General features: G+C 44.1%; 1 protein-coding gene and 1 long non-coding RNA gene across 7 annotated transcripts in view; one reads left to right on the top strand and one right to left on the bottom strand.

The window, feature by feature from the left end:
* Positions 1–19,702, top strand: part of PCNT (pericentrin) — a 233,547-nt gene that overhangs the window by 57,859 nt on the left and 155,986 nt on the right. For 4 of the 5 annotated variants that reach the window (XM_084644031.1, XM_084644030.1, XM_084644029.1 and 1 more), the window contains exons 6-10: positions 2,466–2,630; positions 11,317–13,815; positions 13,903–13,995; positions 15,236–15,412; positions 17,079–17,334. In XM_084644031.1, coding sequence (XP_084500157.1) covers positions 2,466–2,630; positions 11,317–13,815; positions 13,903–13,995; positions 15,236–15,412; positions 17,079–17,334 — 3,190 coding nt within the window. The remainder of the gene's footprint in view (positions 1–2,465; positions 2,631–11,316; positions 13,816–13,902; positions 13,996–15,235; positions 15,413–17,078; positions 17,335–19,702) is intronic. The other variant, XM_084644033.1, reaches the window with a different exon arrangement.
* LOC311528698 lies at positions 429–4,191 on the bottom strand. Of its 2 annotated transcripts, none has more exons than XR_014713671.1 (2): positions 3,811–4,191; positions 429–2,007 (listed from the first exon to the last, which is right to left on the bottom strand). It is a non-coding gene; the product is annotated as an uncharacterized lncRNA (long non-coding RNA). The 2 variants fall into 2 exon arrangements; XR_014713672.1 differs by having other exon boundaries at positions 429–2,004.

The following is a 19,702-nucleotide window of genomic DNA, read 5'->3' as shown; positions in this document are numbered from 1 at the left end:
CTTTTCCCCTTAATGATATTCACTTCTGTTGTGTTTAGGGGAGTTCTTGCTAAGTGTGGTGTATGCATATCATTCTGAAAACAAAAACATTCAGGGAAGCAAGGCTGAAAATGCATTTGTTAGACCACTCTATGCAGGCAATCTCAAACCTGGGACTGTCTGACCCATTCTCCCTCCTGTACAATGGACTGCAGGAATGAGTAGTGCTATGTGTGTTAGCTTCAGGGCTCACTCCTCAAAGGACTTAGGTAGGAAGCCTTAGAAGGCATTATGAGAGGGTAGTGAGACACACTCTTTCAAAGAGATAAGGAGCAGACCTCTGTCCTCAGATGTTGGCTGTGTGTGTTCCCTCTTTGTGCTGTCCCAGCTCTGCGCAGGTAGCTGGCACAGCAGACCTCGAGTGAATCACCCAATGACCACAAGATCTGTTAAGGTACAAAGGCACCTGGCCAGGTTTATTGTTGACGAAGCATAGTACTGGTGCCTTATACTTGCTACAAGTGCACTCAATGCATGTATGCCCGTGACAATGGACACAGCTTAATTAGTGGCAGGACTTCCCACTATCTCTTTGGGTGGCCAAAGATACTCCCTCTGAGATGCCTCTTTATACCCAGATACCAACAAGTTACATATTGTCCCTCTGATGTATCTAGGTGCCACCCATTACCTTGTACATGTTGGTTTGATCAAAACATCTCTATTCATCATACTGTCATCCTGACCTTATCTTTAAGAAAGGTTAGCGTGTTCCTGTTATCTTTGGGGAATGTGTTGATACTGAGATGTTCTGGTACCACCCTTCTGGAGTGTGTTTGCGTGAGTGCTCTGTGCCTAGCACCTTTTCAGAATGTGTGTTTTTGCAATATTAGCCCTGTTCTTGCCAGATTCTGGGTGCAGGGCCTGCCTCTTGCTCACAACTTGACTTTGCTTTATATCAGCAAAGCTTTGACCACTACTTTAGCCCTGTCCTAAAGCCTCACATCAGGCCTCTGAAACAAGGGCTTATGTTTCAGGCCCTCTTCCTATTACAACATCCATCTAAATCTTTGGGGAAAAAGATCTTTGCTCTGCTCCAAAGGAGATCTCCTGTCCTGATATGGGTCCTGATGAGGTTTTGATGATGCCCTGATGAGGTTTTGTGAAAGGACATCATACTGACAGCTCAATATTGAAATAAAAGACCACTGTGTCCGTCCCAAGTGCAGAATCTATCAGTAATGCAGACCTATTCAGTACTGAGAAAGTACTGTCTGCCTCTAAACCTTTGGCACTTGTGAAACCATTGGCTCTGGAAAAAGGCTTTGAACCAACTAGACCATAAGCACCACCAGGTGAGCCAGTACTGAGCACTTCGTTACACGGAATGTTTGTGACCCAGGGCTCTGCTCCATCTCCAGCACTGGTACCACGTAGATATCCCCTCTGTTGTCAGCGGGGTTACATTTACCTCTGCCTATGAGATACTAGACTGTCACTGGTACAGACTCTCCAGACAATACCAATCAGAGTCAGGCTATACCCATGTTTATATCCAAGATGGTGTCTGAGCTCCATTTAAATCAGAATATTCAACTATCAATATTTTTTTTCCAAAACCTCATTCTAATCATGATGAAGCTAGATTACGTACTCTGAATGTTTGTAGGGCGTTAGCCTTTCATCTCCCAAGAACCAGTCCTTTAGATCTTCCCTGAGGCTCTTTGTTTTGTTTACAGAGAGTATGAAGAGTGAATACTCCAGTTTCCACCCAACCACCATTGTCTAAGTGGTTTCATGATGTATTGAATCATGTTATGAGATAATAGTCCCACCAGCTGATCTTAGGGCTCATTTAACCAGGCCTCAGTGGCTGCCCTCAGGAGCGTTTCCATTGGGGATATCTGCAAAGCTGCCACCTGGGGTTCCAGTCACAGTTCTTCCAGACATTATTCGTTGGTAAAGGCTTCTAGAGCAGATACCTCTTTTGATACTGCAGTTCTTCAATCAGTGGTGGATAAGACTCTGCTAGACACCAAAAATCATGGACTTAATAAAGAGACTGGATTTATGGCTCATTACAACAATCTATAACCTACTTAACCCTCCATTGTCACCTGTACAGTAACTGGAGTTCTTTGAGATGCTGCCCATGTGTATTCCATGACTTGCCTTTCTTCCCCTCTGCTTTCGAGTACTTCTGTGCTATTATGGGCTCTGCAGTAGAAAAGGAACTGGAGTAGCAGTTGGACCCACACAATGCTATATACCCTCAGAACAGGGCATGAGGAAAGTAGGGGTGTGCATGCATGAGCTGAACAGACACCACTAGCAAAAAAACCTCAACTCCAATCTCTAGCCGTGGGGTGCATGCACACCTAGAGTGGAATATGCATTTGGACAACACTTCTTGAAGAACTCATGTTACTGTATATGTGAGTAAATTTTTGTTTACCCTCACTATAAAAAAATATTTGTGCATTTAGGCTAATGAGCTTCTGAAAAGTAGAATTCCTGGAAAAAGTGAATTATGTCAAGCCCAGGAGCAGATGGCTGTGTTTCAGAACAGACTGAAGGAACAAAGTACTCAATTGCAGATAATGCATCAAAAAGCATATGACCTGGCAGTAAAACTGGAGTCTTCTCAAAAGGTAAAAAAAACCCCTCTTAAATGTGCCAGTTACAGTTAACTTTGTGTTAGAATATAGCCTTGTAATGTGATCTTGCAATCCAAGCAGGGTTATGCTGTGTTGCTTTTAAAAGTTTTTGGAAGAGAGCCCACTAATGAACACTTAGATTCTGCATGAAGTAGTGCTGATGTTTCTGTAAAGGGCTGTGGATCAGTGGTACTGAACCCATTCTTTAGCATGATGTTAAGGGAAGATTACTGTTCTTTTGGAGGTGTTGACTTAGATGAGACAAAAAAATCAAGATCTTAACAGTTAGGGATTGATAGCAATCTTTCTCAGAGATAATGACTAGGTCCTGACTACATTTAAATTCGGGTCATTACATTCTTTCTGTCTAAATTCACCCTGCAATTTCAGTTGTAGATGGTGGTCTTCGCTACTAGACCTAAACTGGTGTATAATGTTGAGATGCTTCATCCCCAAAGTGGCTGCATTTCAATGGTTATTGAAGTAATCCATGTGTAGAGGTGTTAGAGATTGTGTGGAGATTGCTTTGATTCATTGGAGTGAAAGGTGCTGTATAGGTGTAGGATGATTATTCTATAGTTATACAAGAATGTTTCAGGAGTTACCCTTAAGGTCTAAATGAGAACAAAACTTAATTGTATATCTGTAATCATGTTAGCTTCAGACATAAAGATAAGTGAAAGCTTCTGTTGGTCTCCAGAGTCATAGATTTGTTCATTAAATGTATACTTTATATCAACACAACTGATTTAAGATTCCCAGTCTGATACTTTAAAATATTACCCTTTGGGGAACGTCCTACAAATTTATTTTTATTATAGAGGTAATGGTTGTGGCTCCATAATTAAAGTTAAGTTGAATGTTTTGTCTAAAGCAGGGATTCAACTTCTTTGTTGGTTATGAAGAATACACTCTGCTCCCCAGAATTAAAGCATGTGCTCTTTGAGTATAGAATTAAATTTTCTAAGAATTGACAAGTAAATATATTTAATTGGTTTAAGTTAAAATTAATTTACTAATGAGTCCTTTAACCAGTACAGCACCCTGTGTCAGGTCATATTTTGTCCTGAATGATTTAATCTCAGGCATTTACACAAACTACATACAAATTGGTAGGGAGATAAATATTAAGTAGATTTAGTGCACTGGGTAGTTCTTGAAAAGAAATACTTACAATTAATGGTCACTTTTCCCGTTATTCTTCGTAAATGAAAATTTCTCATTTTAGCAGAAGCTGAAGAGCATTATTCTCAGGCTTGACAAAGCCCTGGCTGGGATGATTTAACTGGGAATTGGTCCTGCTTTGAGCAGGGGGTTGGACTAGATGACTTTCTGGGGTCCCTTCCAACCCTGATATTCTATGATTCTATGATTCGAATGCTTGCTCAATGTCGAGTCCATTTTAGGTGTGTGCACACCTAAAGTGCACAGTTGTCAGAGATTTCTGCCTTAGTGGTATCTGTAGGGCTGGCTGTGGCGGTATATCCCATGTGGCGGTATATCAGGCACCGCCGGCCCTGCACCCTCTCAGTTCCTTCTTACGACCTGTGACGGTTGGTTGGAGCACCCTGTCTTGCTTTGCAAGAGCAGCAGTGGTTATCCATTGACTGGTTTAGTGGTGTTTGTATATAGTTTCATAGATAATTGATAGTGTTAGTTAGTCAAGAGAGTCTCAGTGGGGACTTTGCACCGAGCCGGCATGCCCTGCTTCCCCGGCTTCAAGCCGTGTGTGTCATGGGGCATGCGAATGCGAATCAGCAGTCTGCACAATAGCTGTCTTAAGTGTCTGGGTGAAGATCATGGGAAAGACAGGTGTCTCATCTGTAAGAACTTTCGCCTGCGGACCCAGAAAGAGTGGGATATCTGCTTGAGGGCGTTATTGATGGAGGTGGCTCTTTGTCTGGTGTCAGAACCCTCCAGCGTGGCACCATGCTCAGCACTTTGGCCTCGGCGTGCAGCACACCGCTGGTGAATGACTTGGCCTGGACCATTCCATTTTGCCTGCGCTGAAGAAGAGGCTGAAGAAAAGAAGCCCCTTGGCACGGAAGGGGAGAGGGGCCTTGAGCAAAGGACCTGTGACAAGCCATGTGCCTGCTATGTGCCTTCATGGGGGTACTGTAGAGGTCGGACCCACCAGCCCGGCCAGGGACCCGCCCCCTAGTCCAGGCAGCGGCAGGGGTTCACAGCTAGTGATGGGGCCTTCAGTGCCCAAAGCATTCCCGGTGGCTAAGGAACAAGGCTGACTGGCTCCGCAGATGCCTTGCCAGGTGACCGATTCAGCTCCGCTCACATCACCGAAGGGGAAAACTATCGGGGTTGCTGCCACATAGACTGGCAGGACGTCCCAGGTTGCTGGGTCGCAGGCGCAAGTCCCCCTCGCTGTGACCTCGGTACCTGGCACCACAGTCTGGCTCGCTGGCCAGAAGGCCTAGATCTCCATCAAGATCCCCTTCTACTAGTCATGGGACTCCAGACTCATGCTGCTGTTTCCAGTACCAATGACTGTCTAGCCATAGGTTGCCTAGACTCCAAACACCCTCTCCCAGAAGGTCTCGTCGTCGTCAGTCTCCGTCCTGGAGGGCTTGTTCAGGATCTCGATGTTGTTCATACTCACCCTGGAACCTGTCCCCCCCGTCTATCACCTACCAGGGTCTGTAGGCAGACCCAGGCCTCAATGGCCCCACTGTGGTCACCGGAGGGACAGTGGTCAGGGTCGGACTGCAATTTTAGCCCATCGCAGAGAAGAGGTGACTCTCCTGCAATAGGGGAGATGGAGGTGGCTCTGGCAACGGTGCCAACGCAGCAGGGGCCATACTGGAATCCGGGGGGGGGTGCCGGTAATACCGGTCCAGTACTCCCAGCCCTCCCTGGCCGCATCAGCCAAATCAGCTGAGGCACAGCTGGTCCTGCAACTGGAACATGGTACCGTGGCGGAAGAATCATAGAATATCAGGGTGGGAAGGGACCTCAGGAGGTCATCTAGTCCAACCCCCTGCTCAAAGCAGGACCGATCCCCAATTAAATCATCCCAGCCAGGGCTTTGTCAAGCCTGACCTTAAAAACTTCTAAGGAAGGAGATTCCATCACCTCCCTCGGTAACACATACCAGTGTTTCACCACCCTCCTGGTAAAAAAGTTTTTCCTAATATCCAACCTAAATCTCCCCCCACTGCAACTTGAGACCATTACTCCTTGTCCTGTCATCCGCTACCACTGAGAATAGTCTAGAGCCATCCTCTTTGGAACCCCCTTCCAGGTAGTTGAAAGCAGCTATCAAATCCCCCCTCATTCTTCTCTTCCGTAGACTAAACATCCCCAGTTCCCTCAGCCTCTCCTCATAAGTCATGTGTTCCAGTCCCCTAATCATTTTTGTTGCCCTACGCTGGACACTTTCCAATTTTTTCACATCCTTCTTGTAGTGTGGGGCTCAAAATTGGACACAGTACTCCAGATGAGGCCTCACCAATGTCGAATAGAGGGGAACGATCACGTCCCTCGATCTGCTGGCAATGCCCCTACATATACATCCCAAAATGCCATTGGCCTTCTTGGCAACAAGGGCTCACTGTTGACTCCTATCCAGCTTCTTGTCCACTGTAACCCCTGGGTCCTTTTCTGCAGAACTGCTGCCTAGCCATTCAGTCCCTAGTCTGTAGCATTGGATTCTTCCATCCTAAGTGCAGGACCCTGCACTTATCCTTATTGAACCTCATCAGATTTCTTTTGGCCCAATCCTCCAATTTGTCTAGGTCCCGCTGTATCCTATCCCTGCCCTCCAGCATATCTACTTCTCCTCCCAGTTTAGTGTCGTCTGCAAACTTGCTGAGGGTGCAATCCACACCATCCTCCAAATCATATATGAAGATATTGAACAAAACCGACCTGAGGACCGACCCTTGGGGCACTCCACTTGATACCGGTTGCTAACTAGACATGGAGCCATTGATCACTACCCGTTGAGCCCGACAATCTAGCCAGCTTTCTATCCAGCTTATAGTGCTTTCACCCAGCCCATACTACTTTAACATGCTGGCAAGAATCCTGTGGGAGACCGTGTCAAAAGCTTTGCTAAAGTCAAGGAACAACACGTCCACTGCTTTCCCTTCATCCACAGAGCCAGTAATCTCATCATAGAAGGCAATTAGATTAGTCAGGCATGACTTGCCCTTGGTGAATGCATGCTGACTGTTCCTGATCACTTTCCTCTCCTCTAAGTGCTATAGAATTGATTCCTTGAGGACCAGCTCCATGATTTTTCCATGGACTGAGGTGAGGCTGACTGGCCTGTAGTTCCCAGGATCCTCCTCCTTCCGTTTTTTAAAGATGGGCACTACATTAGCCTTTTTCCAGTCGTCCGGGACTTCCCACAATTGCCATGAGTTTTCAAAGAAGCAGAGCCTGCACACTGTATCCTGGCACCGAGGGAGTCCTCCTCCGACAAGGAGGGGATGACAGCATCCCTCTGGCGACACAATCGTCCCTGGGCCCGGTAGTGGCCAGAACCTCCCACATTGCAGTCCCCTGGACGATTTTAAGGAGCACCAGGTCCTCCTTAAATGGGTGGCTGGAAATCTTGGTCTGCAGATTGAGGAGGTCGCTGAGGAGGCAGACAACCTTTTCAATGTCATCTTGGCCACCACACCGGCAAAAATGGCATTGCCCGTCCACCCAGGGGTGCTCGAAATAGCCAAATTGGTGTGGCAAACCTCCTTATCTATTCTGCCGACCTCAAAGAAAGCTTATAGTGCCAGTGGCTGCTTACCTGAGACTTCGGGGGGTCCAAATATACCTGTACCTTGGTGACAGGTTGATAAAGGGCCCATCTCTGGATCATGTGTGGAGACATCTCGACCTGGAATGTTCCACCTTTCGCGACCTGGGGTTGATAATAAACGAGAAAAAAATCAACCTTTAACGCCAGTACAACACACACAGTTAATCGGTGCAGACCTTGACTCCACTTGGACCAGGGCCGCCTTCCCCGATACTCCATTCCAGGCCATGATGGACCTCATCGTGTGCCTGAGGCTGTTCGGCGACGTGGCAGCATGTACTTATGTGGTCGGGCATTCATGACTCCACCTCAGACCTCTTCAGGATTTGCTGGCATTGGTCTATGTCCCTAACTGGCCCAGCATGGACCGGGTGGTCAGCATGGACAGTGTATGGTCATCCCTCGTCTGGTAGCAGGATCCTATGCTGGTGTTAGAAGCAGTTCCCTTCGTGGCCCTGGCCTTGTCGGTGAACCTTGTCTCCGACGCCTCGAACCTGGGCTGAGGAGCCCACCTGAGCGCTCTCAGCACTCAAGTCATTGGTCCAGTCACGATCGTTCTCTGCATTTCAATGTCAGGGAACGCAGAGCGGTATGACTAGCCTACCAAGCCTTTCTATCTCATATACAAGACAGGGTGGTTCAGGTCCTGACGGACAACATGACTGTGGTCTTCTATATCAACACGCAAGGTGGAGCCAGGTCATCTGCCCTTTGCCAGGAAGCCCTCTGGCTCTGGGACTTCTGTCTATAGCTCAACATTCATCTCGTGGCCGCTCACCTTCCAGGGTCCAAAAACGCTTTGGCAGATTGCTTCCGCAGGACGTTCTCGTCTCTCCACGAGTGGTCCCTTCATCCGGAGGTGGTCAGTTCCATCTTCTTCGGGTGGGGAACTCCCCGGGTGGACCTGCTTTCAGGCAGAACAGGAAATGCTACATCTTCTGCTCAACTCGGGGCATGGACAGAGGAGCCCTGTCAGATGCCTTTCTGCTCCCGTGGTTGGGAGCCCTGATGTACTCCTTTCCTCTGGTGCCATTGCTACCCAGAGTCCTCCTGAAAATCAAACCAGGCGAGGTGAGGGTATTCTTCACAGCTCTGGCTTGGCTGCGCCAACACTGGTTCAGCATTCTGCTGGACCTCTCGGTGACTATCCCATTCTAGCTACCGCTCAGGTCAGACCTGTTGTCCCAGAACCATTGCAGTCTTCTGCATCCCAACCTGGTGGAGTTACATCTGACGGCTTGGCTGCTGTATGGCTAAACGCGCAGGAGCAGCAGTACTCGGCTGAGGTTCAGTGCATTCTGTTGGAAAGTAGGAAGCCCTCCACCAGAGTGGCCTATCTGGCCAAGTGGAAATGATTTCCCTGCTGGATTGCGGACAAAGGTGTTTGTCTTGAGCGGGCTTCGCTGCAGCTTATTCTGGACTATCTCCTGCACTTCAAGCTCCAGGGCTTGTCCCTCTCATCGATCAAGGTCCATCTCGGCCTTCTACCTGCCGTTCGAGGGCAGGTCGGTTTTTGCTCAGGATATCATGGCCAGATTCCTTAAGGGCCTAGAGCACTTCTACCTGCATATCAGGGACCCCGTCCCTCTGTGGGACTTGAATCTGGTGCTGTCACAGCTTTACAGGTCCTCTCTTCAAGCCGCTGGCTTCCTGCTCCCTCCTTATCCTCTCCTGGAAAGTTGTGTTCCTGGTCGCGGTGACATCGGCCTGCTGGGTATCCGAGGTTCGGGCGCTTACCTCGGAGCCGCCTTACATGGCCTTCTACAAGGACAAGGTCCCACTAAGGCCGCACCCAGCGTTCCTTCCCAAGGTAGTCTCTCAGTTTTATTCGAGTCAGGACATTTACTTAATGGTCTTGTTTTTGAAGCCGCGTAGGTCGGAGGAGGCGCGCAGGCTGCATGCGCTGGACGTCAGAAAGGCTCTGGCCTTCTACATGGACAGGATCAAGCCGTTCTGTAAGTTGACGCAAATATTCGTCGCTGTGGCCAACAGAATGAGTGGATACCGGACTACCTTTCAAAGAAGAATTACTTCTTGGATCACTGCCTGCATTTGCTTCTGCTACGACCAAGGGTAGATGCCTCCCCCAGCGATTGTCACTCTACCAGGGCGCAGGCCTCTTTGGCAGCTTTTCTGGCCCATGTGCCGATGCAGGACATCTGTAGAGCAGGCACCTGGTCATCTGTCCACACTTTTACATCCCACTGTGCCCTGACTCAGCAGGCCTGGGCCAATGCTGGCTTTGGTAGGGCAGTACTGCAAGCCGCTAAGCTGTGAACTCTGAGCCCACTTCCATGGATACTGCTGTGAGTCACCTAAAATGGAATCGACATGAGCAAGCACTCGAAGAAGAAAAAGGTTACTACCTTTTCGTAACTGTTGTTCTTCGAGATGTTTTGCTCACGTCCATTGCATTTCCTGCCCTCCTGCCCGTCTGTCGGAGTTGCTGGCAAGAAGGAACTGAGAGGGCACAGGGCTGGCGGCGGCTAATATACCAGCGCATGGGAGTGCCACTAGAGGGGGGCCCCACAGCCGGCCCTACAGATACCATTAAGGCAGAAATCTCCGACAACTGTGCATGTGGGTGCACACATCTACAATGGAATGGACGTGAACAACACATCTCGAAGAACAACGGTTACGAAAAGGAAGGTAACTGGTTTTTGTTCAGACACACACTCAAAGAACCACCCTCTTTCAAAAGGGTTGTCATTTTGTCGTCTTCTCAATGAGACTGGTGGCAGAGGTTGTCATTAGCAAAGGTTGCCACTGCTTCCATTCATCTGCTCCTCTCTACCCCTAGCAGTCTTCCCTGAAGGCAGTTTGACTTTGTTTCCATTGGGAACAATGGGAGGCAGTAGCTATCTTTAAGGGCAGGCTGTGACCACAGTCCCATTGAGAATGAGGGGTAATGGAGGCTGTTTTGAAATAGGACAGCTCTTCATGAGTTTCTCTGAAATAGAAGATTTTATGTGCCAGCCTGTGTTGAAGGAGAAATGTTCAGTTATCAAAAATAATGCTACAAAGCTTATTTTTCATACTAAAAAATCTACCTTTTGCACTAGATCTATTCAACAGAAAAGGCAGGAGGGAAGGGGAAACCGAGGAGTGCATTCTGCCCTCTGATGCATTCCTCTGCTGATACAGAACACCTGTAAACCCAGCTTAGTTGGCCAGTATGCTTTGGCTGCTTAGCACTCTTTCAGAGTAGTACAGAGCAGCTAGCATACACTGGTGAATCTGGCCCTAAAAGTTAAAAAATACTAACCACGTTCAAGTGATTAGAAGTATCACGAGTAGCAGTCTCTTTGGGTTTCTTATTTAGTGTTCATGAGTGAAAATGTTAATTTAAAATGCAAGGGAATTCCTGAATAAAAACCCTTAAATTGCATTGAAGGCTGAGAATACACATCAGTGATTTGGGGGTCAGGAGAGAATTACAAGAATGTTGTAAATACCCCCCAAATAAGTATTCTAAACCAAGAAATTCAACTGAGGTCATACAATAACCCAAATATGATGAGATATGATGATGCACAGTTAAAACACCTGTGCAATGTTCACACTTGCCTGTCGTGACATTGAGAAAAAAATCTGTTTTTAAAAGTTAGTGTACTGTGGAACCACAGTCACTAATATGCATTCATCCTAATACTGTGGAATTGTGATTTTAAAATATAGTTTAAAAGTGGACACATTTCCTTTAAACACACCATAAATCAATGGTGTAAGTCCTCATACTCTCAAGGGCGAGCTTTCTCCTTGGCATAGACAAATCAGCAAGCCCTCCACTTAAGGGGAAAAAAAATTCTTGTGGAAGGGAAGGGAGGAGAATGTTAAACTGGAATTTTCAAAGAAATGGAAATAGCAGGGTGTTTAGTTCATGTGTAATATTTTATTTTTAAGAATACCAAAGATAAAGAGAGTCTGCTTGCACAGAAGGAAGAGAATCTGAATAATACAATGCAACAGATGTACAACGATATAGGAGAAAAAGAAGAAACAATTAAAGGTCTTCAAGATATAGTGACATCAGAAAGGTCTAATTTATCTCTCCTACAACACACACTTTCTCTCCGGGACACAGAGATAATGGAGTTAAAAAATGAAATTGCTTCAGCCAAGATGAAAGAACAGGAATATATTGAAGAATTGAAAGCAAATCACAAAAGGGATATTTGTAGACAGTTGCAAGATTTGAGGACTGGTTTGGAAGAGTCTTACAGAAAAGAGATAGTAAGAGTTAAGGAGGATTGTGAAGAAGAGATGAATAAAAAATATAAAAATGAACATGAGCAGATAAAAAGAGAACTCTCTGCTTTGAATTCTGATGAAGATTTTCAGAATTTAAATGCAATAATTATTGATTTAAATAATAAACTGCGTGAGTCTGAAATTCATAGAGAAAACTTGTGTAAGCAACTTAAAAATCAAATGGAGGATTTTCAGAGAGAGAGGTCTGAGATTGAGCTGAGGTATAAGGATTTAGTAGAAGACCTCAAATTACAGCTTACTAATGCAGAAAAACAGGCTAAGGAAGCACAGGAATCTAAACAAGAAAAGGAATATTTGAATGATGAGATCCAAAAGCTCAACTCCTTCATCCAAGAATTAAGTGAAAAGCTGCTCCTTGAGACAAAAAATAACAAAGATTTAAAGCATAAGCACGATGAAGAAATAACTGTCTATAATTTGAAGCTAAAAAAGTTAGAGCAGGAGGAAAAATTGTTACAGGAGGTGTCAGCATCACAGAAAGCAGAGCTTGAGAAGATGCAGAATAAATTATGCCAGCATGAAGGTGAAATACAGTTAGTTCGTGAAGAACTAGAGTTCCAACATGGCTTGCGAGTGGACTCTTTTAAAGCTGAATTAGAAGACACAAAGAAAAATCTAAAGAAGGTCAAAGCAGCGAAGGACCATAAAAGTTATGAAGCCGATAACACGTCTGAAGAAAATATGGTAGAACTAGGATCTTTCATAGAAGATGCTGACATATTAACGAAATATCTTGTCTCCACTGAGAGACAGGAGCAGTCATACATATCAGACAATTCTGAACTTCTTGATACTGAAGAGGACAGATTTGTGCTAGATAGTAACATCATTTTAGAATCCAACCTGGACTCTACAGCAGATAAGTTAATGTTTAGCCCTGATGAACAAAAGTGCGTTAGCAGTGTACTGCAAGGGACTTCTGATGAAACTGAGCTGGAAGCTGAGGCTTTTGCTTCATATTTGTCAGGTGACTCCTTGCTGCAAAGTGAAGTGAGTGACTGTAAGGAGGTGAAGGATGAAGAGAGAGCTGGCTTGATGGAGAGATGTGTTAAGCTATTTAAGGAGCTCAGTGAAAAAGAGTCAGCACTGAACAAATCCTATCAGGAGACCCAAGAAGCTCTTGAAAAATGGGAAAAAGCAACAGCTGAACTTTCCATTACACATTTAGAACTGAATAAGGAGCAAGAAGCACGGGTTCGTTGTGAAGAAGAACTTGATCAAAAAGAAAAGAAGGAGAAAGAGCTTGAAAACAAAATAAACTTCCTGGAAAAGCAGGGTGAAGACAGAGATCTAACAGTTTGTATTGAAGAATTAGGGCTTGGAATAAAGGCTTCAAAGTCACATACTTGGCAGGAGATGATAAAGGACTTCAAGCAGGAAAGAGAAACATTGATGATGCAATTGAGGGCTCAGGAGCAATTAGTAAAAGAAGTTCAAGAGCAGAAAACTGCCTCTGATTCAGTAACGAGTGAGGTACAGTCCCTTTTTGGACGTCAACTAGCTGCTTTGCAAAGCCAAAGGGATCAAATGCAAGCCCAGCTTGATGCCCAGAAGGCCAAAAACCAGACTATGGCCGAACTTCTTGGTCAGAAAACCATATTAGAAGAGACATTACTGAAAGAACAGGAGGCTCTCAAAGCTGAAATCAATAATAAAGAACAAAGTTTAACACTCTCACTTAAGGAGAATATAACCTTACAAGAAAGATTGTGTGCTGTAGAGCAGAATCTAATAAAAGCAGAAAAAGCTCTGGAAAAGAATCTTGAAAAAAATATACACGATCTGAATATGAAAACGAAAAACTTTGAAAAAGCACTGGAGTGTGAAAGAGTGGAATTTGAGGAGAAATTGAAATCCAGTAACTTGGAACTCCAGAAACTTAACATTGAAATGCAGGCCAAAAAAATGGAATACACTGAGAAAGAAAACAAACTGACTGAGGAAGTGGCTCATTTGAAGAAGGTTCAGGTGGAACTGGAGAATCACCTTCAGGAAACTGTGCAGAAATCTGCACAAGCCATACAGGAGGTACAGTCTGAGATGAGGAGACATTATGAAGAGGAAATCAGTAAAACGGAATCTCAGCATCTTTCTGAAACAAGAAAAATGAATCTGGTACACCAGGAAGAGGTAGGTAGCTCTGATAATGACACAAGGATTTGTATTTCTGAATGCTTGGTAAATGGTAGTTTCAAAAAATGTCATCATTCTTTTCAGATAGAAGAGTTAAATGCAGAAATAAAAGAGAAGGTGGAAAAACAGCAGAACTTGGAGGCGGAACGAAAAGAACAGATTGGATTAATTAAAAAGGTATTTTTGTAACAGGCTTTTTATTTTATTTTATTTTTTTTTTTGAAAGATGCTGCATGTCCAGTTGTATTCAGTCAAAATGAAATGATTTCTTCAGAGGCGGAAAATCAGTTGGGTTTTTGCAAGAGTATAGATAGTTTTGTTGACTTTGAGACTACTGTCCTAATGGCTTGTTAATGCTGGAAGGACAAAAGTGTAAAATGTCCACAATGCAGTAAAAATTCTGTGCTGTGTTTGTGACGTTCCCCTCTGGTTTTATCCAGACTGGTGATCTGCTAGGTCACTCCAATCCTTGACTCTGGGAGCCAGCCTTACCCTGCTCTGCTGTGAGAACCCCCACTCCTGGGCTGTTCACACACAGCCTCTGGCATGTAAGCTACTCCTTGGATTGTGCAACTGAATGATACTAGCCAATACCTCCAGTCCCAGACACAACCCTAGGAACCTCCGTCTTGCATTGTCCAGTTATGCTCGCTGGACGTTGCAAGCTTCTATGAGTTTGTCAATTTAACAAAGAAATTGATATGTATCAGGCCTGTTATCCCAAGGGGAGCCTCTAACACACTTCAAATCAAACGCACTGCTTCAGGTAGAATAAACAAATATATTTATTAACTATAAAGATAGATTTTAAGTGATTATAAGTCAAAACATAAGTCAGATTTGGTCAAATGAAATAAAAGCAAAACGCATTCTAAGTTGATCTTAACACTTTCAATGTCCTTACAAACTTAGATACTTCTAACCCAGGCTGGCTGGTTGCTCTTCAGCCAGGCTCTATCCTTTGATCAGTCCCCCTCCCCCCCCCCCTTCACAGTCAGGTGAGCTTTACCTCATCGCAGTTCCAAACTGACCAAAGGCAGGGGGGTGACTCCCTCGAGAGTCTAACAGATTCTTCTGTTGCTGCCTAGGCTAGCATCCTTTGTTCCTGTGAGACTGGGCTGGGTTTGTCCCATACCTGCTCTGATGAGGTGTGAACTGTGTCTCTGCTCTTGGAGAGATTTTGCCTGGGCTTGTTTTGAGCCATGTGGATACGTTTTCAGCCTCCTAACTACATACATGAAATTATAACCTATAATATTACTGTAACAAGAGTGCTCAGTAGTGCATCATGAGCCTCTGAAGACACTCAACATGACAAACTTTGCATTGCATACCACACAATCATTTTATAAAGATGAACCTGGGGGTGTAGGGTGTTCCCCCGAGGTACAGAGCATCACCGTGTTCTTCTCTCCAGGTTCATGAACGAGAACATGATCGTGAAATTGCTGAACTAATTATTAAACATGAAGATGAAATGAAAGAACTACGTGCGGAACTAATTAAGAAACAGCAGCAACTGTTGGATGAACTTCAGCAACAAATGGAAGGTACACATAAAACAGAGATGCAGCATGCTCAGCTCCAGTCACAGGTACAGTATGTATACACAGTAATTATTTAGGCAAATTTCCTAGCTTTCACAATTTACAGTTAATTCGCTTGCAAAGAGGAGCCTCTTTTCTAACAAAATAAGCAGTCTTTGGAGGAATGCCTTGTGTTATTGTAAAGACTACATTTGAAGAATCAGTAGGGAGTGTTACGCTAAAAGGACTGCAGATACCACCTGCTATGGAAGGGTCTCCAATGTCCTCAACCTTACCACTTATTCTTTAGAAAATTGACAAAATTTGTGAAGGGAAGAAGCTTGCGTATCTTCATAAATATAAATAAGGATCTGCAGTAACTTCCCAGAATGGAGAGAGGCAGGCAAAGAATAAGAGCCTAATATGCTTTTTTGGTGTTCTAATCACTAGATATGCATTTTTGTGCAAACCTAACATGCAAAGGAAAAAAGTTCTATTGCAAGGTAATGCTTTACCCTTTGTCTAGTGTTGCTAGACCCCTAGAAATATGGAATAGCAGTTGTATGTGCTGCAGTATTGGGAATTGTAAAGTATGGCGGAAAATCAAACTGAAACTTAGTCTTGCTTCATCGTGGTCTTATGAATCGCATGAAGGGAATCCATCACACAACTTTACTGCAATGTGTATACTGAGTGTATTTTTGTCAGAGTGTCACATCCCTTGTCATGGGTTTTACAGTTTGTTATTGAGTTCACACTAGGTAAGCTCTGAATTTAAATATTAAAAAATACTCCAAATATCCCTCTAAAGAGTCCATGGACCTTTTAATTGTTACATATTTATTGACGCTGTATCAGATAAGATTGTAACATTACTTGAATTTACAAGTGGAGGCCCTGATCTTGCAAGCTGTTACATGCAAATATAATTATACGTATGTGAGTAGCCCCATTTATGTTGTTTGGCAGGTTGAGGGCCTAAATTCCCTTCTCTCTAAATATTTAATCCATTTTAAAACACCCATTCATTCTAGAAATACATAGGATACAATTATTTTTTGTCTAATCTCTAAATATTGGCTATATGTATTTGTATATATGTAGAATGGAAACTTTATAATCCGTTGTAAAGCTTAGTTGCTCCTACTGCTAACTGATAGTTCAGAACTGAATCGGTGAGCAGCACAAGAGTAATGTATATTTACATCATTGTTTCTATTTCAACACTTCAGATATTGGTCATTCACTCTACTGTAATATCAAATGATAGCCAGTGACAGCTTTGTGAGTTATGAGGCACTGTGATGGACTCAAAGGATAAAAGTGGAAATTTGCAGCAATGCTATAGACGATAATAATGTGTATTTTTGCAATTTCCTTTTCACATATCATAACTTTCTGAAGATGCTGCAGGGAGGCAGGTTGCTGGCAGACATGCTCTATCAGTAGATAAACTTAAGAGGAGGAAAATGCAAACAGTTTGGATACAATATCAAACAGACTTTACTACCGGAAGGAGAGATAGTAAAGACTGTACTCATTAATAAAAAGCTTCTGCAAGCTAGATCAGAACTAGAATCTAGTTTTTCTGCTATTCCACTTCCAGCCATAAATATGTTTTATATGAAAATAACAGACTAGCAATAAATATAGAGGTGTGTATATAATTGAAACTGGTATAGAAAAATGGTAATATATTTCACTTAAACCATGTTTTTCCCCTTCCCACTATAGACACTGCACAATCTCGAGTTGGAAGGTTTACGACTAAGTCTGTCTAATATGCACACATCCCAGCTGGAGTTGATGCAGTCTAACTTGAGAAAAGAGAAGGAAACTGCTCTTGTGGAGTTACGGGAGATGCTCAATGATAAGCGTGCTCAGGAAGTAGCAATTCTACAGAGCCGACATCAGTTTGAGTTGGAGCATATTAAAGAACAAAATCTGAAGGAAAAAGAAGAAATTGCACTGAAATATCAACAAGAACTAGGTATTATGAACTTGGAACTTAGGGGGCTGATCATGCAACTGCTGAGCATTTGATTGCCACACAATTTCTGATGGGGAGATTCTCAGGCCTGATCTACACTTAAAATTTACGTTGGCATTACTATGAAGCTCAGGGATGTGAAAAATCCACACACCTGAGCATCATAGCTATGCCAACCTTACCCCTGTTGTAGATGCAGCCAGGTTGACTTGAAGAATGATCGACACAGCTACTGTCAGTTAGGAAGGTAGTGTTCTTACAGCTACACAAAAACCTCATTTCTGCATCTACACTATGGGGCTATGACAGTGGAGCTACAGTCCCGTAGCTGGACCACTATATTCCCCATAGTGTAAACATAGCCTCTTTTTGTCTGTCCTATGGCCTGTCCTTGTCCCTGTTGAAATCTGTGAAAACTGGCATTGACTGCAGCAGGAACAGGGTTAGGCATTATATGTTCAAGGGATTTAGGCCTGCCTCAGTTATAAAGCCCTTTGCAAGAGAGAATGACTTGATCTCCAAAGATATAGCTAGTGGCACCTTAGAGACTAACCAATTTATAGATTTCCACTCTACTTAGTCTCTAAGGTGCCACAAGGACTCCTTTTCTTTTTGCGAATACAGGCTAACACGGCTGCTACTCTGAAAGATATAGCTGTGACAGGTTTCAGAGTAACAGCCATGTTAGTCTGTATTCGCAAAAAGAAAAGGAGGACTTGTGGCACCTTAGAGACTAACCAATTTATTTGAGCATGAGCTTTCGTGAGCTACAGCTCACTTCATCGGATGGATATTGTGGAAACTGCAGCAGACTTATACTCTGTGTGTATATAAAGTCTGCTGCAGTTTCCACGAAATGCATCCGATGAAGTGAGCTGTAGCTAATGAAAGCTCATGCTCAAATAAATTGGTTAGTCTCTAAGGTGCCACAAGTACTCCTTTTCTTATAGCTGTGATAGTTGCCCATTCGTAGGTTGAAGGCCTTCTCCAAACTCAGGTTTCTAAACTCATTGGTTCCAGCATGATCATCTTATGTCATCCCTATAGACTGGTGTTCCAGTCAATCAGCAGTTTCTTTCTTTCTAAACCTCTTCAGAGAAGACGACCTCCTAGATCGCTGCATCACATTTTGTCATCTTGTCAACCTTTATTCTCCCAGAAATATACTTTTAAACAACTGGTTCTTCAGTCATCTGTCCTCTTCAATATTTACTTCTGAAACTCTTGGTGTTCTGACGCTTAGTATTAGGATTATCTGTGTAGAATCATAGAATCACAGAATATCAGGGTTGGAAGGGACCTCAGGAGGTCATCTAGTCCAACCCCCTGCTCAAAGCAGGACCAATCCCCAATTTTTCCCCCAGATCCCTAAATGGCCCCGTCAAGGATTGAAATCACAACCCTAGGTTTAGCAGGCCATCTTTGACTTTGAATTTCAACTCGTATGCTTTGCTCTGGATCAGACTTTGGTTGGTGCCAGCTGCTGTTACCAGTTGTACCCCATAAGCTTTTGCCTTACATTGAGTCAGCACCAGGTTCATTGTTGTTTTTTTTGGAGCAAGTACCTGAAAATTCTCCTGGCTTCACCTCCCAATACCTGGAAATTAAGTGAGAAGTCTACCTGGAAGGTACTGAAAGCTTCAGCTGGAGAGCCAGAGTCAAGAGTCCCAGATGAGTTACGAATCTGTATCAGTACCACCCTTGGTGGCATAGGTTTGGTAAAAGATTCTACAGGACTGTTTCAACACCATCGAGATAATCAGCTAGACTTGGAATTGCTGAAATTGCATTAGGTTTTGCTCTTTGTGCTTCTACATGCCACTCTGGTGTTTCTTGACACAGGTGATAACTCCTTGAGCAAGTCATTGCCTTCTTTGAACGACAATGACAATTTGTTTGAGAGCCAATAGGCAGCTGTCTCAATTCGTGGAAACAGCTGAGGCCTACAGGTGCCATCAGAGAATATTGAGGAAGCTGATTTCTTTCTCTCTCAGTTCAATGAAGTGGTCCCTTATGCTTATGGTGAAGGGACACTTCTGCATTGTGGAATTTCACTGTGTCAGGATTGAAGTCTATGTCCTGTCCTCAACTGTTTTTTGGGTATAGATGATGCAGGAGACTTGTTTGAGGACAAGTGTGTCTTCATTGGGCAGAGTGAGAGAAATATTGATTTCTTCTTTAGGAAAAGTTTGCATAACATGTCTCTCACTCTCACCCCGCGCCCCCCCTCCCCCCCCAGTGTGTCTTAGGGTAGTTCTGCTGAGAAGTGCCTCTTTTGGCCGTAGCTGCTTGCTAGGACTCCCATCCCCATGTGAAGCTTACGAGACTAGTGGTGGTCAGCTGCTGAGCCTTAGGACTCTTTTTTTTA

This window comes from Lepidochelys olivacea (genome assembly GCF_965140295.1).
Source record: "Lepidochelys olivacea isolate rLepOli2 genome assembly, chromosome: 11".
Lineage (NCBI taxonomy): Eukaryota > Metazoa > Chordata > Testudines > Cheloniidae > Lepidochelys > Lepidochelys olivacea.
The sequence above is the reverse complement of the archived record's forward strand: the minus strand, read 5'-3'. Positions and strand labels throughout refer to the sequence as shown.